Source organism: Bos grunniens, chromosome 17, assembly GCF_055505025.1.
Source record: "Bos grunniens cultivar Pamir isolate PY7600 chromosome 17, Bosgru_T2T1.0, whole genome shotgun sequence".
Taxonomy (NCBI): domain Eukaryota; kingdom Metazoa; phylum Chordata; class Mammalia; order Artiodactyla; family Bovidae; genus Bos; species Bos grunniens.
Genome location: NC_141181.1, coordinates 63,020,459 through 63,046,531, shown reverse-complemented (window position 1 = coordinate 63,046,531; position 26,073 = coordinate 63,020,459). Strand labels below are relative to the sequence as shown.

The following is a 26,073-nucleotide window of genomic DNA, read 5'->3' as shown; positions in this document are numbered from 1 at the left end:
ATTTAAGAATCCACTTGGGAATTCACTGTTTCCTCTCTACAGACCAGGTTCAAGGCCCGTCTCATTCCAGCAGCTGAAATCAAGCAGAAATCCTTAGAGAACTGGGTCATAAAGCTACATTCATTTTCAGCTGATTAAAAAAATATAAAAGTACAACCCACATACCTAATGTGCTATTTAAAAAATGTTTCCTTTATCCCTTGGTTAGTAAAAAATTAATTCATATTATTGCTCATCATTTTTTTGAAAAAAAAAAAAAGTATATCAAAATGATTCACTTAAATATATTTAACCATTTAGAATTAGAAATTAAGTCATTTCCTTCCCCCGACCCCCTTACTTAGGATATTAGTGAGATCCCTAGGTTAGCACTCTGGAGGTCATTCTGGTTTACATATTTCCTGGGCTCTTTCTTCTGCCTAATGAGATTTTTAAAAAGCAGTTTTCCTATCAAAAGAAACTGCAAGTCCATCTTATGGGGTAAATCTCATTAGCCTGAAGATTTTAACTCCTGAGCTCTGAAACCTGCTGGGTTCAGAGATGGTCCTGCAGAGAGATGTTGCTTTGCCGCCCTCTGCAGGCTACAGTTGGTAAGCCTCGGTCAGATAGAGGAAGCGGGGATGAATCCTTAGGTATCTGAAAAGAAAAGAAACAAGTTAATGCCAAAATAAGCCGACAGTGGGGAGGAGGAAATGGCTGTGTACATCAGTCCCCCATTCAAAAAACCATAGAATTTAGGGTATGTCACCTCTGTAAGGTGAAAACAGGATGTAAAACACTGCACTGCTTGATTCAACTTTTGTAAGAAAAGCTTTAGATTCAGTTACACCAGAATGTTAAATTTTGGTTATCTTGGTGGTAAGATTATGGGTAATTTGTATGAAAATCCTTTTTACTTATCTGTATCACCTGCACTTTCCATAATAAATATGTTTTATTCTAGTCATAAGACACTAGTTAAAAGTGATTGTGGGCTTCCCTGATGGGTCAGATGGTAAAGAATCTGCCTGCAATGTTAGATGCCTGGGCTCGATCTCTGGGTTGGGAAGATCCCTTGGAGAAGGAAATGGCTGCCCACTCTAGTATTCCTGCCTGGAGAATTCCATGGACAGAGGAGCCTGATGGGCCACAGTCCATGGGATCACAAAGAGTTGGACACAACTGAATGACTAACACTTTCAAAAGTGAGTGTGCCAAGGGGACTTCTTGGGGGCTAGCAGGGTTCTGTTCCTTGATCTTGATGCTCTACATCTTCATTAAAATAGTTTTAAAAAGTAGTTGTACAGGAACTCTCACACATAGCTGGTGGGGAAGCAGCCACTTGAGAAAACACTTTGATAGTTTCTTACTATCAAAGAACTAAAAACTAAACATATTCTTATCATGTGATCCAGTGATCTCATTCCTTGGTATTTGCCCAAATGAGATGAAAACGTATGTCCACAGAAAACCTCCACTTTATTCATAATTGCCAAAAAGTTGGAAGCAACCAAGATTCCTTCAGTAAATAAACAACAAATACCGTGTGAGTAAACAGGGGGAAGGAATGTATGGGAACCTCCTGTACTTTCTGCTCAATTCTGCCATGAACCTCAAAAAATAAAATCTGTTTTTTAAAAAAGTGGCTTTACTCCTCTGGGAATATATTAAAAACTACTGAATTGTATGCAGTAAATGAGTGAACTGTATGATATATGAATTATATCTCAAAGCTGGAGAAAAACCTTTTTCTTTAAGTGGTTGTACCAATAGTGAATATAGAGGTAGAGTACTAACACCTGCTACAATATGGGTGACTCTTGAAAACATTACACTAAGAGGAGAAGACAGACACCAAAGGCTACCTACTGTATGAACTGTCCAGGACAGGCAAAAACAGAAGATTAGTTGTTGTCAGGACCAGGGAGGGTGGGAAATGGGGAATCACTGCTAATAGGTTTTCTTCCTGGGATGATGAGAATGTTCTAGAAGTAGTGATGATTCATGTGTAAACTTTGTGAGTATACTAAGAACACATTAATTACATACTTTTTAAGTATACTTTTTAAAGGATGAACTTTATGGTATGGGAATCATATCTTAATAAAGCTGTTATTTTTGGTAATGGGGGAAAAGGCAATGGCAGATTTTGGAACATTGTCTTAAATAGCTATGTGCCTAGAATTCAAAAATCATTGTCTTTCCAATATCGCTTAACATACATAAAAAAATTAAGAATGGTTTCATTTAAGAAACCATTTCACTTAAGTTTAAACCATTTCACTTAACCATCAAGAAACCATTTCACTTAAGTTTCAGTTAAGAATGGCCATACCAAGACTTCCTTATTGGTTCAGTGGTTAAGAATCCATCTACCAATGCAGGGAACAGGGGTTCAATCCCCGGTCCTGGAAGATTCCACGTGGTGAAGGGCAACTAAGCCCGTGCCACAACTAGTGAAGCCCTCCTGCCTAGAGGTAACAAGAGAACACAACACAATGAGAAGCCCCTGCACCCCAACGAAGAGTAGCCCTCACTGGCCACAACCCAGAGAAAGCCCCTGCAACACAGCTAAAAATAAATAATAATTTAAAATGGCCATCCTTTTTTTTTGACCACGCCCTTTAGCATGTGGGATCTTAGTTCCCTGATCAGGTATGGAACCATGCCCCCTGCAGTGGAAGCATGGTATCGGACTTGAGTAGGAACTGGAATCTGGTATCTAAGGTTTTTTACCCTTAGCAGCAGAATTAAAGTGAAAGCCCAGTTTCCAGCTCCAGAACATCAGGCTGTGGTCAGCGTGGGTCTATTAACGGCAGCAACTCTCCACAACGAGAATCCAGTTTCAGAGATGCCAGGTCATCGGACCGCGTGGGCCCAATGTTCAGTATCACGATGGGCAGCTTCTTCTCTCGGGCAGTGAGGATGAACCTGTAACCTGAGTACACCTGTCAGGGCAGAAGAGGCAGGTGAGAGCTCTTTAGACGCAGAAAGAGCTGGACCAAATAGGGAGCCCCTCCAGGGTAAAGCCGGTTCAGGAGACATGGGTTTGATCCCCAGGAAGAGGAAATGGCAACCAATTCCAATATATTTGCCTGGGAAATGCCAGGCACAGAGGAGCCTGGCGGGCTACAGTCCATGGGGTCAGAAAGAATCAGACAAGACTTAGAGACTAAACCACCACCACTACCACCAGCACCAGGGCCTCCCAGCTTGCAGTCAGTTACCAGTAACAACAAGCCAGTTACCTGCAAGGATGATCCCACCACCAGGAGGGAGTCAGCTTCTTTCACCCTCTTGTGCACAAAATCAACCTTGTCAGGCTTCACCGTGTCCCCGAAGAAGACGACGTCTGGTTTCAGGGGGCCCCCACATCGAGAGCAGGATGGGACCTGGAAGCTCTGTACCTCCTCCTCGGTGAGAAAGACATCGCCGTCGGGAGCCAGGCCATGGGCCTCGGCACTCCAGGTTGGGTTCAGGACTTGGAACCGCTCCTGCAGCACCCCACGGGGAGTCTGCTCCCCACAATCCAAGCAGAGGACCCTGAAACCACAGAAGGGCCGACTGACCTGGGGGAGGCACAAAGCTGCCAGAGACCTTTCATCCCAGCCATCTCCAGCTCCTCCATCACGATGGCTTTCTCTCCCTGACACCCCCCATTTCCCCTCATTTTATTAATATCTTGTCATGACCTCTTTAGCTATCACCTTCCTTCCAGTGCCTGCCAGCCTTCTAGAACAAAATGCATTTGTTTCTTCACCACCCACTCCCTGCTTAAATCTGCTGCAGCTCACTTTTATCCTTAACATGACTGCAAAGACTTTACCAGATAATTTCCTTAGTCCCGAAACCAGGGTTTTCCAACCCCCTCCATCTTCTGCTCTAATCATTTGCTGTAATTATCGCTGCCCATGGAAATACTTTTCCAGGAGTTCCCTGGTGGCCTAGTGGTTAGGATTCCAGGCTTTCACTGCCAGGTCCCAGATTTGTTTTAAAACATTTAAGAAAATGGGACTTCCCTGGCGACCCAATGGTTAAGACCCCCCACTCCCAATGCAAGGGGCACAGGTTTGATCCCTGGTTGGGGAGTTAAGATCCTGCATGCCACACAGCGAGGCCAAAGCGGGAAAAAAGAAATTTAAGAAGAGATGAAGAGAAAGGATAAAGTAGACTTGATAAAACTCTTTGAATCTGGGTGATGGTACGTGGGAGTCCATTATATGACTCTACTTCTGTGGATTTTTAAAATTTTCATCACAGAAAAAAACTTAATGAACCCATAGCCATCCCCAGCTCATTCCCTGACACTAACTTAGTCTGAGTCCTTCTGGCTGACCTCCCTGAGCCACTCTTCCTAATCCTGTCCAGCCTTCCTCAAATGCTATTTTTATCATATTGCTTTCTTGTTCAGAAACCACCAACAGCCCCCTTTGGTCTCTCACAACAGACCCAAATCAGCACTGCAAGATTTTTAAATGCATCCAGGATTTGGGTCTAGCCTTCCCAGACAAGCTGATTTCATACTAGTCTCCAAGGAGACCAGTCCACACTCTACAAAAGTTCCCTTCATATGGAAAGCCCTCTTTCCCTGCCTTTGTCAAGTTAAACCTGAGCTATTCTCCAGCCCCACCTCACCTATAAAAGCTTTCTTGATTACTCCTGTTTCTCTGAACCTGTAAAACATGTCTATCAAGGACCACATAAAATAACAGTCATGTGTGGAGTTGTTTGTCATTAAACCTGGTATTTTCGGGTCTCCCCCCAAAAAAGATTACCAAATTCTCACATATTATATTTTGGTATTATTTTATATATATATATATATATAATGCAGACCACATTTTATATTTTGGTTTTGACCCCTCCACACCGGCAAGGAGCACACCAGTACACACCACATGTTGCAGGCACCCAATAGAGTTTACAAATGGTGGACTGATTTCAGTTCGCAGAGAACTGTTTCCCAGGCTTAAAGATAAGGAAATGGGCTCCAATTAGCTACAAGTTACGACCAGGGCTACGTATGTTCACTTCATCAGTCTTTATTGGGTCCTGGCTGTCCTGTGATCTATGTGTCTAGGCACTGGGGACCCAGCTGTTTGTAGCACATGCTGTTTGGTGGTCTGGTCACAGTTCCCTGGGAACACTCAGAGGCCACCTGCATACAGATCTCTTGTAAGTGGCTTCCTAATTCTCTGGCCATAGAAGCTTTCCTGCAGGAGCAGAGTCAGTATTAGGGAGTTAATTCTCCCAGAGTCCCCCTCCACCAGTGAAGGATGGGAGATGATGGATAAACACCCCAGGTCCCTTGATTTTTCAGTAAGATGATTCTGAAACTGCTGAACAGTCAGAGAGCCAGCTGCCCCAAGCAGTAACACATTCATTAGCATAACCTTTCCCTAGCTCTCCTATCTTCCCTGTTTCACGTCCCATTCCCTCACTGAATTTGCTAGGATCAACTCCAGAGTAAACAACTTCCTCCTGAATCATTTCCTCGTGGTCTAGGGAAGACAGCAGTGATCAGCACGGCCAGGTCCCTGCTCTGACGGAGCACACATTTCTACATTCACTGTTTTAGGTTTTCCCGTACCTGTGCATGCATCCGTGCAGTTCTGTTAGGCGCTGACTCCCCGCCTTGGTATGCAAGGCATCCACATTTTGGGTCACCAACCAGTGCAGCTTTCCGAGTCTCTCCCAGTTGCTCAGAGCCCAGTGTGCAGGGTTAGGCTGGTGGGAGGAGAACTGAGGCCAGCCCACAAAGTTTCTAGCCCAGTACCGCTGGCGGACGGGAGCGCTCCGTACAAAATCCCCATGCTGGATAGGCCTCCGGTCTGTGCGGGCATAAAGTCCCACCTTTTCTGACCTGTAGTCTGGGATCCCTGACTCGGTGGAGATTCCTGCCCCGGTCATTACTAGGAGCCTCTTGGAAAGGGTGATGAAGCGTTGTAACTCTTTGACCTTCTCAGGGTCCAGAGGAGGACTTGGTGGCACAAATAACCCAGTGGATCTGAGTGAGCACTGCTGGCTGAAGTTTGCCCTCCAGTGGACTTTTGCTGTCCTTTTGAAAGTTAACCCAAAGCTCATCCTCATGCTAGAGAGAAAAAAAGCATCACAGGAGAAACTGTTTTTTTTTTTTTTTTTAATTACTTGTTTTTTATCTATTAATTGTTTTTTTTGTTTTGCCACATGGTACATCCCATAGGATCCAGGGACCTTCCCTGAGACCAGGGATCGAACTGGTGCCCCTGCACTGGAAGCTCAGAGTCTTAACTACTAGCCTACCAGGGAAGTTCAGAAACTGGGTTTTAAAAATCAAGATAACCAAGAGAAGGGGGGTGGGGCAAGATGGGAGAGGGGATTAAGAGGTACGAACTTGATCTATAAAATAAATAAGCTATAAGGATATATAGTACAACATGAATATAGCCAATATTTTATAATAACTATAAATGGAATATAACCTTTAAAGATTATGAATCACTAAGTTGTACACCTGAAACTTTCAACTAAATGTAAAAAAGTTTTTTTCTAAATATTTATTTGGCAGTATCAGGTCTTAGTTGCAGCATGTGGGATCATTCAGTTGTGGCATGTGGGATCTAGTTCCCTGACTAGGAATTGAACCTGAGCCCCCTGCATTGGGAACATGGAGTTTTAGCCACTAGACCACCAGGGAAGTCCCTAAAAATTTTAATTTAATTAAAAAACATACAAAACAGATGAGTGAATAATCAATAGGTGGAGTATATAAATAGCACAAGATTAACCAAGAGCTGTTCATTGTTGAGGATCTGTGTTAGATCCAAGGATGGGGCTTCATTACATTACCTATCTCCACAATAACAAATAAAATTTTCAACAGTAATTTCTTAGAGGAATGTTTGGATGCCCTAGTGTGTCCTGGACAGTGGAAGTACAGAAATGCCAAAAGTCATGAAAATGCCAAGAGCCAAGTAAAATATACCCATATTTTATAAGCTCAGGAGATATGATCAGAAAATCAGAAAGGACTTCCTTGGTGGTCCAGTAGTTAAGACTCCCTGTTTCCAATGTAGGGAAACTGCAACATTCTGAGCCCACATGCTCTGGAGCTCAAGGGTCGCAGGGCAAGGAAGACCCCACGTGACACAACTAAGACCCAACACAGCCAAATAAATAATTTTTTTTAATGAGAAGAAAGAAGAATGGAGAAGTTTGAAGAGAAGCTTAAATATGGAATATTTTGCCTTCATGGTAGACAAAATTCCAATATCTGGATGATATTAGCAATCATATAGTATTTGGAGAAAACTATTTGAAACAACTAGACATAGTGAACAAGGGCAGGTAACTTAAAACGTATACCTCCCTCCTGTTGCCCTTGACCTAGACAAAAACGACAGCAAGGGCACATGATTATCAACAGTACAGCAGTAAACAAGGGCTAAGCTTAGCCTAAACTTACATAGACAAACCTTAACTCTAGGCAAGAAACTAAAAGAAAAGCCTGGGTAACATCCTTATTTAGTGCCCTTCTCCAGGGGTTCTTCCTGATCCAGGGAAGCCCAAACCCAGGTGGCATTAGTGGTAAAGAACCCGCCTGCCCATGCAGCAGACCCAAGAGATGCAGGTTCGATCCCTGGTTTGGGAAGATGTCCTGGAAAAGGAAATGGCAACCCACTCCAGTATTCTTGGCTGGGAAATCCCATTGTCAGAGCAGCCTAGAGGGCTACAGTCCAGAGGGTCACAAAGAGTCGGACATGACTGAGCGACTAAACAACAACCTTGTTCACAAAATAAAACGTATAGTTTTATTTCATGATAGCTCAAGCCTATCTTGTCTTCCTGGTCTCCTAAGAGCCATAGCTCTCCTATGCTCTGACCATCAGATGGGTATTAATTATGACTGGCAAATCTGCCAAGGCTTTCTGCATCCAAGGGAAACTGTATGTTTTGGTTTCCTAAAAAAAAAAAAAAAAAAAAAGGAAAGAAAAAAAAGAGGAGGAGGCCTCTAAAAAATAAAATCTATTTTAAAAAGGAGGGAGATAAAATGATAAAGCAGAATTCTAACATAATATAAGAACTATTCTGTCTCTCCCAGTAACACCTGGTGGTCAGAACTGAATTTCTTACAAACTTCAAAAAGTGAGTGGTTGGGACTTCCCTGGTGGTCTTGTGGTTAAAAATCTGCCTTCCAATGCAGGTGATGTGGGTTTGATCCCTGGTCCGGGAACTAAAGTAGTATTCCCTGGGTTTGACCCCTGGGTCAGGAAGATCCCCTAGGGAAAGAGATGGCAACCCACTCCAGTATTCTTGCCTGGGAAATCCCCTGGACAGAGGAGCCTGGTGGGCTACAGTGCATGGGGTCACAAAAAGTTGGACATGACTGAGTGACTAACACTTTCAACACTTTCTGGGAACTGAGATTCTGCGTGCCGCAACGAAGACCCGACACAGACAAAAATAAAAAATATTTAAGTCCTTTAATAGCTCATTGTTAACCTATCTATGACTCCATCTAAAGACGTCTTTATCAGAGGAACATATTTATATTTTTAGTTAAAACCATCCCTTGGGGGACTGTGTGTCCCAAAAACCTACTTCCCACTTTATAAATTAAAATTATCTTATTTCTTCATAAACTAAAGAGGCATATTTGAGCTCCAGTTTAGTTGATGAAACTGTTGCTCAGACTTCTCAGGATTTTATTAATGTAGTTAAGCACTCGCCTACCTTTTATTCTATTTCCCCCACATTCTATTAGTTTACCCTCAGTTGCAAATACAGATGCTTGGACACAGTGAAGAGTCGTGAGACATGACAAACAGTCTTCCTCAGCTTTTCTAGCTGAAAAAAAACAAGGCCTTGACATAGATTTTGATAAAATGTAGACATTCTCCAGTGACACTCACCCCATACGTAAACATTATTTTATATTGGGCTTTCCAGATCTGGGATCAGGACCCTGACTTTCCAAAGTAACACGTGAACAGCTAGACAAATACAGGTTCCCGATTCCTGAGACCAAAGGGCTCGGGAAACCCTGTTGAAAACATGCTCAACTGGAACAACTGCTCTCTCCCAGGTCCCACCAAAGGCAAAGAAGAGAAATGGAATCCACAGTTTCTAGAAACCTGCAGCCGGCACAGAACACACTTACCTTCCACAGCTTAAGGGACACTTTACGCCCAACAGGGACAGACGGGCTATATTTGCATTTTGGGAAATGTAGTTCATGAAGCAGAAATGATGCAAGAAAAACTACAAATCCCACAGTCCTTTGGGCTTCACAGTTGTAGGACCCAGATTGTCTAGTAAGGCCCCCTGTTGGCCTTCTCTGGTCGGAGGTTTCAAACCCAGGTATGCGATGTGCAGCTGTCTCCTAAGCCATCATGTTTTTGAGAGAGAAGCGGTTAGTTTAGATGCCAATGTCCTGAGTGCAAAATAGTACATCCAAGGACTTCCCGGATGGTCCAGTGGCTGAGACTCAGGGCTCCCAAAGCAGGGGGCCCCAGTCGATCCATGGTCAGGGAACTAGATCGATCATGCATGCCTCTCTCATGCCACAGCAAAGAACCAGCATAGCTAGATAAATAAATATTTTTTTAAATAGTACATCCTGTCAATTACAAATTGGCACTTGCAAATTTGTAATTGCAAAGAGCTGCAAAGAGCATTTGCCAGCGATTGAATAAAAACAAGGAGATTGAACCCTGTGCTGCTGCAGCTATTGACCTTCAACACCCCCTAAGGGAGTTCAGGGTGGAGTGAGGCACTCTGTGCTCCAGGGAATCTGGTGGGACAGGTCTTTAGATACATAGATATTTTCAGGAACTGATTTCATGATCCCAATTTTTGCCATCTCTTCCTATCTAGAAAATCACTAAATCCCTTCATGGTGCATCACTAACAGAACACCTTTTGTAAGCTCCCCTTTCACCAGAATCTTCTATATTAACCTTCCCTCACTATCTCTCAGAGCAGTCTCTCAGAGCTACCTGAGGTGCTGTCCACCAGGCTGCAGTCCTCATTTTACCCCAAATAAAACTTAACTCGCAACTCTCACGTTGTGCATCTTTTTTAGTTGACAATCCAAGTGGGAATTCACTCTCTCATTAGAAGCTTCAGCAATGGATCTAGGTTTGACTCATCCTCAACTTCAGTGTTTACAATCCTTCCCACGCATCGAAACGGAATCAGGTTCCCACCATGCAGTGAGTTGTGAAGAAATTCATTCACAAATGTCTAGAAAACTGATTACAGTTGAAAGGAACAATTAAAGTGAAATATAATACACAGGGACTAATATGATTACACATGTGGCTTCTCCAATTTTATTTCTCATCTTATGTTTTTATTAAATTAACCAACACAATGCCTGAGTCTTACTTCCAAAAATTCTGATTTAACTGGTCTGGGGAGACACGGGCACCAAGCCGTTTTACAAACTTCACAGTTGTTTCTAATACGCAGCCAGTGAGAGCCACTGATCTGTAGCGTGGCCTGGATAAGACATCCAGGATAAGACATGTGTGCTTTAGAACACATCAAAGAAGAAGACCACTCTAAGGAACCACTTCCCCCATTTTAAAACGAAGTGAGGAAAATTCTCAGATGGTCCAGTGGTCACGACTCAGAGTTTTCACTGCTGATGGTGCATGTTCAATCCCTGGTCAGGGAACTAAGATCCCTCAAGCCACTGGACACCGCCAAACGAAACAAAACAACAACAACAAAAAACTGAGGCCCAGAGAAGAAATATGAAAGCTGGAGTCAGAGTTTACTCTCATTGAATGCATAGTGGTAAATATTGGTAAAGTAAGTTCAGTAGTTTTGAAGCACGAGGTAGATGCCCCCCACTCACCCACAAGGAAAGCGATTTGAGTTTATTTCCTGTATACAGAAACTCTAAAATATCAATAGCAGTATAACCAAGAGAGGAGGCTGGTCCCTGCCCAGATGAAAATAAGAGACCACATATTTCTCATCCTTCAAGTCAAGGCAACCTTGACTTCCAGACCAGAAAACTCTTTGGAGGTCAAAAGAGGAATGATGCTAAATTTACCCATAAGTTTTTTTGGTGAAATCCATCCTGACAGAGATTCATGCGCACACATTGGAAGATAGTAAGAGGCACCGAATAGGGACTCAGAACTAGGCAAATTGAAATGACTGGCCAAAGGAAACCCAGAAGAAATGCCTCATATGAGTGATTCAAGCTACCATGAGGTCGCGACTCTGAGTCCACCTGTGTGTCTATCTAGACGTACTGTACTCTTTTTTCCTCCTAACAAACATTTTACTTGTCTCACTACTTTTCGTCTTTGGGGGAATTCTTTTTTTGCAAAGCCAGGGCCTTGTCACTCATCACTGGTCTAGTAGTTAGGATTCAGCTCTCTCTCTGCAAGACCCGACCTCAATCTCAGGCTGGGAACCGAAACTCTGCTTCAAGCCACTGCAGGCCGAGGCTACCAGAGATCACTCTGGGAGCAGTACCTCCAGTCACACCTCAAATAGGTCCCTGGGCTGGGAGAATCACCTGACATGAATATTTTGTGCCTTAGTTAACCTGACCACGCTGGCTGAAAGTGAGTGAAAGTCGTTCAGTCATGTCTGACTCTGCCACCCCATGAATATACAGTCCATGGAATTCTTCAAGCCAGAGATACTGGAGTGGGAAGCTGTTCCCTTCTCCAAGGGATCTTCCCAACCCAGAGATCGAACCCAGGTCTCCCGCACTGCAGGTAGATTCTTTACCAGCAGAGATACAGGGAAGCCACAGGGAACCCTGGCTGGAAAAAAAAAAAAAAAAGGATCAAAATGTAGACTGGAAACTAAGGCAAAAAATTATAATCCAGAATATTTTCTGCACAAATGAGTGTTTGATCAAAACCTATAGAAATGTCAAAACATGACATTACCCCCATCTCAGGCCAATATTATCCTGGAAAACTTCATATCCACATTATTTCCTCAGTTCTCCCAGGGGAATAAGCATCATTAAGAGACTGGCCAGGAACACAAGATTATTGTGCCTTTAGGCCCCAAAGAATCTCATGTTCTGGGGAGAAGTTAGCTGAGTTTTCCAGCTTTCTTAGTCTGGGAAGTCATCCGTGGAGGATGAAGTCATTCAAGACAGCTGGTGAAATACAATTTCCCTTGGTAGCTACCGACAGGCTGTAATGAGCCACCCAATCGAGACATTCTCAAGGGCTGAGAAGTTCCTTGGATGATGCTAGTCTTTGCATTTCTCACAAATCCACTGCACCAGGCATTAATGACAAAGTCCTCTAAGTTAATCACACTGTTAGTCTTTTCTTTTTCTCTCTGCTGTTTTTTCCTACTCTGGCTGTGGAAAAAAAAAAAAAGTTAACTAGACATCAGCATCAAACAGGTCTTTTTTAGAAAAAATTTTGGCTGCAGTGGGTCTTTGTTGCTGTGTGCTGGCTTTCTCTAGTTGCAGAGACTGGGGGCTACTCTGTAGTCGAAGTGCACAGGCTTCTGACTGCGGTCATTTCCCTTGTTAAGGAGCTGGGGATCTACAGCATGGGCTCAGTAGTGTCCCACGGGTTCAGTTACCCTGCAGCATGTGGGATCTCCCCCAACCAGGGATGGAACATGTGTCCCCTGCATTGGTGGGCACATTCTTAACCACTGGACCACCAGGAAAATCCCCAAACAGGCCCTTTTATGTCAGTTTTACATCTAGTTGATGACTACATAAATATTCAGTAAGCAATACATTGCACATTTCATGTTTGAAGTTTTTCATAATGAAATGTTGGGGGAAATACAATTTTCTCAGAGACTACCGTTTTCATCTTCAGATCAGATATGATCAGTCCCTCAGTCATGTCCGACTCTTTGTGACCCCATGAATCGCAGCACGCCAGGCCTCCCCGTCCATCACCAACTCTCGGAGGTCACTCAGACTCACGTCCATCGAGTCAGTGATGCCATCCAGCCATCTCATCCTCTGTCGTCCCCTTCTCCTCTTGTCCCCAATCCCTCCCAGCATCAGAGTCTTTTCCAATGAGTCAACTCTTCACATGAGGTGGCCAAAGTACTGGAGTTTCAGCTTTAGCATCATTCCTTCCAAAGAAATCCCAGGGCTGATCTCCTTCAGAATGGACTGGTTGGATCTCCTTGCAGTCCAAGGGACTCTCAAGAATCTTCTCCAACACCACAGTTCAAAAGCATCAATTCTTCGGCGCTCAGCCTTCTTCACAGTCCAACTCTCACATCCATACATGACCACAGGAAAAACCATAGCCTTGACTAGACGAACCTTTGTTGGCAAAGTAATGTCTCTGCTTTTGAATATGCTATCTAGGTTGGTCATAACTTTCCTTCCAAGGAGTAAGCGTCTTTTAATTTCATGGCTGCAGTCACCATCTGTAGTGATTTTGGAGTCCAGAAAAATAAAGTCTGACACTGTTTCCACTGTTTCCCCATCTATTTCCCATGAAGTGGTGGGACCGGATGCCATGATCTTCGTTTTCTGAATGTTGAGCTTTAAGCCAACTTTTTCACTCTCCACTTTCACTTTAATCAAGAGGCTTTTCAGTTTCTCTTCACTTTCTGCCATAAGGGTGGTGTCATCTGCATATCTGAGGTGATTGATATTTCTCCCGGCAATCTTGATTCCAGCTTGTGTTTCTTCCAGTCCAGCATTTCTCATGATGTACTCTGCATATAAGTTAAATAAACAGGGTGACAATATACAGCCTTGACGTACTCCTTTTCCTATTTGGAACCAGTCTGTTGTTCCATGTCCAGTTCTAGCTGTTGCTTCCTGACCTGCATACAAATTTCTCAAGAGGCAGATCAGGTGTTCTGGTATTCCCATCTCTTTCAGAATTTTCCATAGTTTATTGTGATCCACACAGTCAAAGGCTTTGGCATAGTCAATAAAGCAGAAATAGATGTTTTTCTGGAACTCTCTTGCTTTTTCCATGATCCAGTGGATGTTGGCAATTTGATCTCTGGTTCCTCTGCCTTTTCTAAAACCAGCTTGAACATCAGGAAGTTCATGGTTCACATATTGCTGAAGCCTGGCTTGGAGAATTTTGAGCATTACTTTACTAGCGTGTGAGATGAGTGCAATTGTGCGGTAGTTTGAGCATTCTTTGGCATTGCCTTTCTTTGGGATTGGAATGAAAACTGACCTTTTCCAGTCCTGTGGCCACTGCTGAGTTTTCCAATTTGCTGGCATATTGAGTGCAGCACTTTCACAGCGTCATCTTTCAGGATTTGGACAGCTCAACTGGAATTCCATCACCTCCACTAGCTTTGTTCGTAGTGATGCTTTCTAAGGCCCACTTGACTTCACATTCCAGGATGTCTGGCTCTAGGTCAGTGATCACACCATCATGATTATCTGGGTTGTGAAGATCTTTTTTGTACAGTTCTTCTGTGTATTCTTGCCATCTCTTCTTAATATCTTCTGCTTCTGTTAGGTCCATACCATTTCTGCCTTTATCGAGCTCATCTTTGCATGAAATGTTTCTTTGGTATCTCTGATTTTCTTGAAGAGATCCCTAGTCTTTCCCATTCTGTTGTTTTCCTCTATTTCTTTGCATTGATCGCTGAAGAAGGCTTTCTTATCTCTTCTTGCTATTCTTTGGAACTCTGCATTCAGATGTTTATATCTTTCCTTTTCTCCTTTTGCTTTTCACTTCTCTTCTTTTCACAGCTATTTGTAAGGCCTCCCCAGACAGCCATTTTGCTTTTTGCTTTTCTTTTCTATGGGAATGGTCTTGATCCCTGTCTCCTGTACAATGTCACGAACCTCATTCCATAGTTCATCAGGCACTCTATCAGATCTAGTCCCTTAAATCCATTTCTCACTTCCACTGTATAATCAAGGGATTTGATTTAGGTCATACCTGAATGGTCCAGTGGTTTTCCCTACTTTCTTCAATTTAAGTCTGAATTTGGCAAGTAGCAAAAACCAAAAGTCTTTTGGAAAATATAGTGCAGAGCTGAAACAAGTCCAATGAAGGTTTCTAGTAGCCTTCCACTTGCCAACACAATGAGAGTGACTGTTACTTCAAACTCACAAACGCTGGGCATTTCTGTGGAAATAACCTCTCTCTGCCGAATTAATATGTCCTGCCCAGAGAAAACCTTTTCAGGTTAAATATTAAATTACCATATGATTCAGAAATTCCACTTCTAGATATATACACAAAAGAACTGAAATAAGAACTTAAACTGATACTTGAATGCCAATGTTCATAGAGACATTACTCACAATAGAAGGAAGAAACCTCCTGTCAAAGAATAAATGGATAACAAAATTCCGTACAGTAGAATATCAGCCATAGAAAGGAATGAAATTCTGAAATATACTACAACATGGATGAACCTTGAAAACATGCTCTGAGATAAGGTAGATACAAATGGTCAAATAAATGTGTGATTCCCTTATATGAAGTACTCGTGGTGGTCTTGTCGCTAAGTTGTGTCCTACTCATGCGACCCCATGGACTACAGCCTGCCAGGCTCCTCTGTCCATGAGATTCTTGAGCTACTAAATTCATAGAAAGTGGAATATGGGTTGTCAGGGGTTGTGGGGAGAGGAATGGGGAGTTAGTGTTTAATGGGAACAGTTTGGGATGATGAAAAAGTTCTGGAGGTGTGCAGTGGTGATGGTTGCTACCGAACTGTACACTTAAAAATGGTTCAAATGGCAAATTTTATGTTATGCACACTTTGCTACAATTAAAAACAACAATAATAATGATAACCAACACTTTTTCAGAGGATAGTCACACCGTGAATCAGAAGCCAAGTGAACAGCACTCAACACAGAGCACATTTCTTTTCCTCCCCAATTCGTAGTCGTGAGTTAAGTTAATTAGCATGTTCCCTCCCACAATGCTTTGCTTCATTCTCCACTAAAAACTAAGCGAAATCAAGCAACTGAATCAGCGTATGTTTTTCCGAGAGCTCTTCATATCGTTGTCTAATTTTTATTCATTCAATATTTAAGGGTTTTGCCACGAGACGCCAATTCACCTTTCTGAAATAGGAACCTTGCTTATTGGGAACGATGAGAAGGGGCGTTACTCGTTAGCTTTGCGCAGTGGCAGTATCGTAGCCAATGAGGTTTATCCGAGGCGCGATTATTGCTAATTGAAAACTTTTCCCAATACCCCGCCGTGACGACTTGAAATATAGTCGGCATTGGCAATTTTTGACAGTCTCTACGGAGACTGAATAATTTCGGTTTTAAAAGAAAGTACTACTTTTTCGAGGCAAGTTATATATTTGTTAAATGCCTATGTGAGAAAATAGGCTCACGTTTTCATTTATAACCGCTTTGTGAGAGTACATTCTGTTTCCATTTATTCTAGCCGTTTATTTATTGGGTTTTGCGTTTTATGTTAAGCTTTCATGAAGATTACTTGATCAAACGTGGTTAGGCAAATCCAGTTTTTTATCCGTACTGTCTAGTTTTTTATCTTTGTAATACTAACAATTAAAATTTTTAGTTCGGGTTTTTGAAAATGCTTTTTTCTGGTCCCACACTCTCACCTCCAATTCCTGGTTCTTCTTCGGTTTGTCCTCGCTTTTCCGGTCCTCCTGATGCTCTGTTTCCTCCTCAGAGTACAAGTCAACCCGATTCGTCTCTGTGACGTCATGCTAATTTGCATAACATTCCCCGGCATCCCCAGCGAGAGCGCTCTTATTTCCAAAATAATAGTGTTCGACAAGAGATGGCCCAACCACAAGAAGCCCCCTGCGCGGATGGGCCTTAAATGTAACTGTATGCAGGGAAACAGATTCAATCCACGAGCTTGCTGGCGGTCGCTCACCCTCAGTGAAAAGGCAGTTGTCATCCGTGGGGGAAGCGGGTGCGTGCTCACGTTCTCCAGCTTTGCGCAGTGGCAGTATCGTAGCCAATGAGGTTTATCCGAGGCGCGATTATTGCTAATTGAAAACTTTTCCCAATACCCCGCCATGACGACTTGAAATACAGTCGGCATTGGCAATTTTTGACAGTCTCTACGGAGACTGAATATTACTTGTATAAGAAAAGCTTAAAATTTCTTCAGGGCGTATAAAGTTTGGTTGTATTTTTTCTATGGCTGGTTTTACAGTATGTTGGGTTTTTCTAACCGTTATAATTCTGAGGCTTGCATAAAACTCTTGTTTGTACAGTCGGTTGATATCATCCAACTATCTCATTTTCTGTCATTTTCTCTCAATTTTACTTAGCATCAGAGTTTTTTTTTTAGCTTTTCATAACGTTAAATATATTTATCTTAAGGAGCCATTCTTCTGTGATATCTTACTTTTTCATTTTTTATTTATTTTTGGGTACATTGGGTCTTTGTAGCTGGTAGAGGCCTTTCTCTAGTTGTGGTGAGCAGGCTTACTCTGTTTCTGCGCTAGAATATTTTCTAATAAGTCGGTTCTTCGTATTAGGTGGCCAACCTATTGCCAACCTTCAACCTTCAGCGTCAGTCCTTCAGCGTCAGTCCGGCCTTTGAATATTCAGGACTGATTTGTTTTTCTAGGGTTGATTGGTTGCGATCTCCTTGCTGTCCAAGGGACTCTCAAGAGTCTTTTCCAAAACCACAGTTCAAGCGCATCAGCTTTCTTTATGGTCCTACTCTCATACCTATATTGACGTGAAAACATGCTTCACGGAGTTTGTTGGTTTCAGTTGCGGCGTTTTCTAGTCAACGTGATTTAGGGGTACGTGTCTAACTCCAGTATTCTTGCCTGGAAAAACCCATGGACAGTGGAATCTGTCGGGCTAAAAGCCCACAAGGGTCGCAAAGAGTTGGACATGATAGCACGCATGCACCTTGTCACACCTGCAAGTCCAGCCTGGAGGTTTCCCACAGTACTACCCATGATTTTGGTTGTAATATTGTAGTTATCCTCTGGGAGCTCACAGTTGCCAAATGACCAATTTGGCTCCCATCACCCCTGAAGAGGCAGGGACTCTTAAGAGGGTCACGGATGCACAGAACCAGACAGAGGTCTGAAAATTTTTCATCTATTTCCTTTTAAAAGGACCAGGAGGTGGTCCAGTGGTTAAGACGCCATACTCCTAGTTTGGGCTTCCCTTGTAGCTCAGTTGGTAAAGAATCTGCCTGTAGTGCAGGAGACCCAGGTTCGATGCTTGGGTTGGGAAAATGCTCTGGAGAAGGAAATGGCAACCCACTCCAGTATCCTTGCCTGGACAATCTCATGGACAGAGGTGCCTGGTGGGTTGCAGTCCATGGGGTCCAGAGTCGGGCACGACTGAATGACTAACACTTACTCCCAGTTCAGGGGGCCTGGGTTCAATCCCGGGTCAGGGAACTAGATCTCGCATGCCACAACAAAAATCACATGCCATAACTAAGATCCGGTGCAGTCAAATAAATAAATACATATATTTAAAGGAAAAAAAAAAAAAAGAAGAGGAGGGGAATGGACACAATAGACTTGTTCAGGTCCCACTATGGAGTCCCTGGCAGAGCTGCTCTTGGAACCAAGTCTCCTAACTCTTAATAGGGATGCTGGTTTCCACTTTAGTGGCTACCTCTAGTTTTGTCCTCTTAGGAAGCCAGGTGTGTCTATGAACAGAAGGCCTCAGGAATCCTATCCCTGGCATGGCAGATCCTTGACCTGCTTAGGCCGCCACTTATGAATCATTCCTCTGGCCTCTAGCAAAACAACAGACTGGTTCCAAATAGGAAAAGGAGTACGTCAAGGCTGTATATTGTCACCCTGTTTATTTAACTTATATGCAGAGTACATCATGAGAAACGCTGGACTGGAAGAAACACAAGGTGGAATCAAGATTGCCGGGAGAAATATCAATCACCTCAGATATGCAGATGACACCACCCTTATGGCAGAAAGTGAAGAGAAACTGAAAAGCCTCTTGATTAAAGTGGAGAGTGAAAAAGTTGGCTTAAAGCTCAACATTCAGAAAACGAAGATCATGGCATCCGGTCCCACCACTTCATGGGAAATAGATGGGGAAACAGTGGAAACAGTGTCAGACTTTATTTTTCTGGACTCCAAAATCACTACAGATGGTGACTGCAGCCATGAAATTAAAAGACGCTTACTCCTTGGAAGGAAAGTTATGACCAACCTAGATAGCATATTCAAAAGCAGAGACATTACTTTGCCAACAAAGGTTCGTCTAGTCAAGGCTATGGTTTTTCCTGTGGTCATGTATGGATGTGAGAGTTGGACTGTGAAGAAGGCTGAGCGCCGAAGAATTGATGCTTTTGAACTGTGGTGTTGGAGAAGATTCTTGAGAGTCCCTTGGACTGCAAGGAGATCCAACCAGTCCATTCTGAAGGAGATCAGCCCTGGGATTTCTTTGGAAGGAATGATGCTAAAGCTGAAACTCCAGTACTTTGGCCACCTCATGTGAAGAGTTGACTCATTGGAAAAGACTCTGATGCTGGGAGGGATTGGGGACAAGAGGAGAAGGGGACGACAGAGGATGAGATGGCTGGATGGCATCACTGACTCGATGGACGTGAGTCTGAGTGACCTCCGAGAGTTGGTGATGGACGGGGAGGCCTGGCGTGCTGCGATTCATGGGGTCACAAAGAGTCGGACACGACTGAGGGACTGATCTGATCTGATCTAAGTGGGGAGGTGGTGGGCGAGCATCCACTGGTACAAAGCAGCACCGGGTGTGTCGGAGGGGGGAGGAGGGAGGAGTGGGGGGGAGGGAACCCCCCAGTGTCATCAGACTCTTCTCTGCTTCAGAGAGCTCAGAGTCTTGAGACAGACCACAAATAAACATATGAACTAGATAATTACAGATTATTTCAATGTTATAAAGAAAAAAAAGGAGGGAGGAGTGGGGGGGAGGGAACCCCCCAGTGTCATCAGACTCTTCTCTGCTTCAGAGAGCTCAGAGTCTTGAGACAGACCACAAATAAACATATGAACTAGATAATTACAGATTATTTCAATGTTATAAAGAAAATAAACAGGGACATGTGATGGAGTCATCCAGGAGACCAGCCAAGATCCAACAGCAACAGCTATTGAGCACTGACTTGTGTGTCAGACTCCATGTGAAGCGCTTACTTCATATCCCAGACTCCACACAAAGTGCTTAATATGCTTTATTTCACTTAGGTTCTCACAGAAATCATCTTGCTATTCCTTTCTTTTTTACAAGCAGCACTATTAAAGGATAATTGATATTCAATAAACTGCACATATTTAAAGCGTACAATTTGATGACTTTTAAAAACATGTACACCCATGAAACCATTTCTGCAAAGCAGCTGGTGAACATATCCATGACTCCCCAGTGTTTCCTGGTGTTCCTTGGCAATCCATCCCTCTCCAGCATCTCTCCCCACTAGCTCCCTCCTGCTGCTGTCACTATAGATTAGTTTTCATTTTTTTAGAATTTTATATAAACAATCTACGGTATGTGATTTTTTTTGAGACTGTTTTAATAAAAAATATGTTCTTGCAGTCCATCCAGGTTGTGTCATGTATCGCTGGTGCATTCTTTTCCCTTGCTGAGTAGTTTTCCATTATGGAAGTACCAGGGTTTGTTCAACCGTTCACCTGTGGGAGGACACTGGCTTGTTCCCAGTATTTTGCTAGCACAAATAAAGCTGCTAAGAGTATTCCTATACAAGCTTTTGTGTGATCAAAAGTTTGTTTTTGGCTGTGATGGGTCTTTGTTGCTGCATTAGGGGCTTTCCCTAGTTTTGGAAAGTGGAGGCTGCTGTTTGCTGTGTTGTGCAGCCTTCTCATTTCAATGGCTTCTCTTGTGAAGTACAGGCTCCAGGGCACACAGGCTCAGGAGTTGTGGCTCTCAGGCTTAGTTGCTCCGCAGCCTGTGGAATCTTCCTGGACCAGGGATCAAACCCCAATCCCCTGACTTGGCAGGCAAATTTTTATCCACTGGACCATCAGGGAAGTCTCTGAGTATAACTTTTTTTAATTCTCTGGGTTGTATAGTCAGTTACATGTTTAGTTTTTTTAGAAGCTGCCAAATTATCTCCCAGAGTGGCTTTCATTTCCATGTTATTTTCCATCTACAGTTCTTAAAAATCCCAGCAACCAAGGGGAAGGGATAGCAGTGACTCTGGGAAGGTCACAGCTATATTTAAAATGGATAACCAACAAGGACCTATTGTATAGCAAAAAAACAAAACAAAACACCAAAAAATGAAACTCAGCAAGTCTCTCTGCCTTTTTTCTTTCCTTCACAACAGTGATTTTTTTTTTAAGAGTCCAAGACAGTTATCTAACTCTCACATTCCGACTTCACTGATTGTGTTCCCCTTATTTCCTGTAACCAAGACCACAGCTTGATTTGATTCAGCAGGATTTCAGAGATGGCCTTGTGAACTTGGTATTACACCTGCCACTATAATCAATGCTGAATTTAAATGCCAGGGTAAGCAGTAACTGCTCTCTCTCTGTTGTAAACGTGCATTTTCCCCTGTGTAGTCAGTAATCTGTGGAATGAAGGATCCTTGACATAGGAACTGTTTGGTACTAAAAAAGACCTTTTCTTTCCACAACCATGCCTTTAAACCACTTTGTGACCAGTCATCAAAATATGGCTAAGTAAGATAAATTAACGTCACTTCTCTGGAACCCAGGGAAGGTTTGGTAAGACCAAGGAATACCCTGTGGTTCCAGAAAAGGGAAGAAGAGTCCCTAATTGACCCAAATGTATCAAAATTGATGGAAAAAGGGGGTCAGTGATAGCTGCCAAAGGGGCATCCCAAATGTGGGAACTACAAGAGGAGCCGACATGTGCTACCCAAAGACTGAAATTTCAAGGAGTTAAAAATATCTGTGACAGTGTGGTCTGAAAATGCACTCCAACCATTTCTTTTCACCTTAGTTGGGTGCCAAGATGGCTAACCTGGGTGTCAAAACAGGTCTGGAAAAGACAAAATAAGAATGCTCCCTCCATGGCAAATTTTGTGTTGACTGGAAAGTCAGATGATGCTCTAGCAAACATGTGATTGTGTGTGTGTGTGTGTGTGTGTGTGTGTGAGATTTCCTTGGAATTCATAATAACAAGTAAGTAATGACTCATTTGTAAGCAGTTACAAGAAAGAAAAGCATGGAAAGAGCACCAAAAATATGAACAAAACAATGCTGAAAAGCAAAACAATGGTTTCTTAAAAATATTTTATTTTCAGTTGTGCTTGATCTTCATTGCTACACTTGAACTTTTTCTACTTTCGGAGAGTGGGGACTACCATCTAGGCGTGTGTGCAGACTTCTTATTGCGATGGGTTCTCTTGCTGTGGAGCACATGCTCTAGGGTGTGAGGGCTTCAGTAGTTGCTGCACGTGGGCTCAGTAGCTGCAGCTTCCTGGCTCCAAAGCACAGGCTCAGTAGTTGCGGCACATGGGCTCAGTTGCCCTGAGGCATGTGGGATCTTCCCGGAGCAGGGATTGAACCAGTATCTCCTGAATTAACCACTGGACCACTAGGAAAACCCCAGTGTGTTTTATTTAAAGGTAAAATTCATGGAACATACATGTAATATTTTGCTCTCAGCTCTAGTGGAATTTTTCTTTGGGTAGTTTGAGTTACAATGACTTTTTTTTTTAATTGAAGTAAAATTCACAGAACATGAACAAATTTTCAAGTGGATCCATTTGATTTTCACGTAAGTTTCTGTTTCACTATCTAATTTTTATCTGGTAATAAGATTACCGCATGTTGGGATATCAAATCCAGATATTATATATATGTGTGTGTGTATATATATATATATATATATATATATATACACACAGCAGGGACAGTCAATAATCACCATAATTCCACCTCCAGGACTAGAGGAAACAGCCACAGATAGGTGAGGTTATTCCTCCAAATTGTTCTATTTATGTGTCAACCTAATTATTAACAAACATTGGATTATACTCTACATTCAGTTTTGTGCATGTGTGCATGCTCAGTAGCTTCAGTCATGTCCAGCTCTTTGTAACTCATGGACTCATGAGTCACTCATGGGATTCTCCAGGCAAGAATACTGGAGTGGGTTGCTGTGCCCTCCTCCAGGGGATCTTCCTGACCCAGTGATCGAACTTGCATCTCCTGCGTTGGAGACAGGTTGAGCCACTGGGGAACCCCACATCCAGTTCTACTATTTCCTTTTTCTTTCTGCTAAACTGAGATGGTGGACCTATTTTCCATGTCAGCACATAGCTCTCCTCTTCCCATATAGATACATCCCACTTCAGCTCACCAGTCCCCTATGGATGGACATTTGGGTGGTTGCCAGTTTTTTCCAATGATGAGCAATGCTGTGATGAACATCCTTGAATGTGCATTTTAGCCAACTCATGGGGTATTTTGGGGGGAATTCTGCCTCCCAGTAAGCTATCTCTAGGGGAAATTCTGTAGGTGAGATTGCTTGCACAAAAGCCATTCATATTTTGCATTTTATTTATTTTTCTTAGAACTTTATTTAGTAGTTGTTTTTTTTTTTTTTTTTTTCCTGTGTTGGGTCTGCTGCTGCACCTGAGCTTCTCCTTGTGTTGTTCAGAATATGGGATCTTAGTTCCCTAACAAGGGATGGAATCCTCCTCCCCTGCATTGGAAGGCAGATTCCTAACCACTGGACCACCAGGGCAATTCCCACATTTTGCATTTTAATTTTCCTTTGGCTGCACTGCAGGGCGCCCTCAGCCATGAAAGCGTGGCATCCTAACCACTGGACCACCAGGGAATTCTCCATATTTTGCATTTTAAGAGGTGCCCCCAAGTTGGGTTCCCCCAACATTATACCAATGAATCCTCCCACAAAGCCACATAGGAGAGCGTCTGGAGAATGTTCGATGTGTGTGTTTGGACATGTTCTGCAGCTTTCACAGGACTCTTCTGGGTTAGGGAGGGGAAGTGGAGGAGGGTGAATTCGTATCCAGTTCCAACACTTGTTTGTTCTCCTTTCCAGGCAGAAAGCAGGGAGAAGGGGCTGGGTTGGGTGAGGTATTCCTGACCCTCTCCCCTTCCACCATGTATGGAAATATGCTTGGAAACATCGGTTCCAGATGGAGCCAACCCCCACCCCACCCCCTCCACCCCTGTCACCTGAGCCAGCCTGGACCTATTGGCCTCAGGGGACAGAAGGCTGGACTCAGAGGAATATTTCAGCAGCAAGAGGGTCCATTAGCCCCGAAACAATCTTCCCAGTGTTCGAGTCACTGCAGGCTGGCTGCAGGAATCACTGGCTTCTTTTGGTTAAAAATATCCCATGCCCGAGGGGCCCTCAGTGTCTGTCTCAGAAGGGAGCTGGCTCCCATTTCTTCATCACTGGGGAAATGAGCTGAGACCAACTGATTTTTTTTTTTTTTCCATGAAGCTTTGAAAACAGACTTTCTGGGTTCAAATCCTTGCTCCAGGGCTTCCTTGGTGGCTCAGTGGTAAAGAATCTGCCTGCCAATGTAGGAGACAGGGGTTGATCTGGCTTTGATCCCTGGTCTGGGAAGATCCCACATGCCGCAGAGCAACTAAGCCCGGGCACCACAACTATTGAGTCTGTGTGCTAGAGCCTGGGAGCCACAACTACTGAGCCCATGTGTCACTGAAGCCTGCACTCCCTGGAGCCTATGCTCCGCGACAAAAGAAGCTACCTCAATGAGTACGTTACAACTAGAGAGAAGCCCCAGCTCACCACAAGTAGAAAAAAGCCTGCACAACAACAAAGACTCAGCACAGCTAAAAATAAATAAATAAAATTTTATATATATATATATATAAAATCCTTGCTCCACCGTTCACTAGCTGCGTGACCTTAGGCTGCTTACTTAACTTCTCTGTGCCTCAGTTTTCCTGGCTGAAAAAGGCGTGTCGGAGTCATCACATCTATCTCAGAAGCCGATGGGTCTCCACCCTGGCTGAGCATTTAAAATTTCATCTGGGAACTTTTAACAAATCCTGATACGCAGGCTGCATTCTGGGTCAACTCAATCAGAATTTCTGAGTGTTAGTTCTGGGGCAGGAAAAAAAAAATTTTTTTTTTAAAGCTTTCCAGATCATTCTGATGTGTCAGTGCTATAGAGATTTTGTGGGTGTTAAATGAGAACATATAGGGAAAAGGCTCCCTGTAGTGCCCGGCATAGAGTTATATACTTTGGTGGGTGTTGTAGGATCAATTATCCAAGCCTGGGTGGTGGTCAGGGAAGGGTTCCTGGAGGAGGGGGTGGTTGAGCTGTGAAATGAGGGAAGAGAGAAGTTAACCAGGAGAAAGAGGACAGGATGCATATCAGCAGGGGTCTGGAGCTAGGAGAATGTGGCCTCTTGGGGGAATTGAAAGTCATTCCCTGTGACTGGAGCTGAGAAAGGAGAGTTGAGGAGAAGATACCTTGCACTGGGTCCCCTAATGAGGTCAGAGGTCCTGGGGAGTCACTGGGCTTTATTTTGGTGTCAGCAAGGTTTTAAGCAGGACAGTGAGTGGGGGGTGCACGTGTGTAGCTTCAGTTGTGTCTGACTCTTTGCCACGCCATGGACCCTATAGCCTGCCAGGATCCCCTGTCCATGGGATTCTCCAGGCAAGAATACTGAAATGGGTTGCAATTTCCTGCTCCAGGGGAGTGCCGGGTGGCCTCCGCCCAAATTCAGGAATAGCAGAGCCTTCTCAAGGCACTGTGTCCAAGCCTTCTGGGGAAGTTTAAACTTGCTGAGGGGTGTGACACAATCCCCAAGCCCCCCTTCAGGAGCTATGACCTAGACTCTGAAGTCAGATGGTCCTGGGTTTGAATCCCAGCTTTGCCACATCGTACCTGTGTGACGTAGGGCAGATGGCTTCATTTATGAGCCTCAGTTTCCTGGCCTGGAAAACAGGCATAGAACGCCCCCATTGGATCTTTGCAAGGATTAAACGAGATAATAGTGTAATGACTTTATAGGTGTTTCCCACATGCTAAACAATAAATGTTCTCAGTATGTGTGAAAAAGAATGGTCTATAAGAATCTACAACTGGTCATTAATTTGGGGGGAATTATGGAAATCTGCCTGCAATGCAGGACACCCGGGTTTGATTCCTGGGTTGGGAAGATCCCCTGGAGAAGGAAATGGCAATGCACTCCAGTATTCTTGCCTGGAGAATCCCATGGACAGAGGAGCCTGGCGGGGTA

General features: G+C 43.5%; 1 protein-coding gene and 2 non-coding genes across 8 annotated transcripts; 2 read left to right on the top strand and 1 right to left on the bottom strand.

The window, feature by feature from the left end:
- Nucleotides 1–264: 264 nt before the first annotated feature.
- Nucleotides 265–18,383, bottom strand: SIRT4 (sirtuin 4). Of its 6 annotated transcripts, none has more exons than XM_086348255.1 (6): nt 16,501–18,383; nt 5,570–6,070; nt 3,228–3,522; nt 2,716–2,927; nt 2,315–2,450; nt 265–636 (listed from the first exon to the last, which is right to left on the bottom strand). In XM_086348255.1, the coding sequence occupies exons 1-4, from the start codon at nt 16,950–16,952 to the stop codon at nt 2,775–2,777; spliced, it is 1,401 nt and encodes a 466-aa protein (XP_086204381.1). In that variant the 5' UTR covers nt 16,953–18,383; the 3' UTR covers nt 265–636; nt 2,315–2,450; nt 2,716–2,774. The 6 variants fall into 6 exon arrangements, with proteins under 6 accessions (XP_086204381.1, XP_086204386.1, XP_086204380.1 ...); XM_086348260.1 differs by lacking the exons at nt 2,315–2,450; nt 16,501–18,383 and adding exons at nt 8,692–8,805; nt 9,119–9,177; XM_086348254.1 differs by lacking the exon at nt 2,315–2,450.
- On the top strand, nt 16,038–16,178 carry LOC147355584 (U4 spliceosomal RNA). Its single transcript, XR_015144961.1, has one exon. It is a non-coding gene; the product is annotated as a U4 spliceosomal RNA (small nuclear RNA).
- LOC147355583 (U4 spliceosomal RNA) lies at nt 16,840–16,980 on the top strand. The gene has a single exon (XR_015144960.1). It is a non-coding gene; the product is annotated as a U4 spliceosomal RNA (small nuclear RNA).
- Nucleotides 18,384–26,073: the final 7,690 nt, after the last annotated feature.

Coding starts and splice junctions, on each gene's coding strand:
- SIRT4 (XM_086348255.1), bottom strand. CDS start 16,952: ATGCCGACTGTATTTCAAGTCGTCATGGCGGGGTATTGGGAAAAGTTT. Junction 6,071..16,500: donor AGAAGAACCAGGAATTGGAG/GTGAGAGTGTGG, acceptor TTTTCTCTCTAG/CATGAGGATGAGCTTTGGGT. Junction 3,523..5,569: donor CTGCACGGATGCATGCACAG/GTACGGGAAAAC, acceptor CTGTGGTTTCAG/GGTCCTCTGCTTGGATTGTG.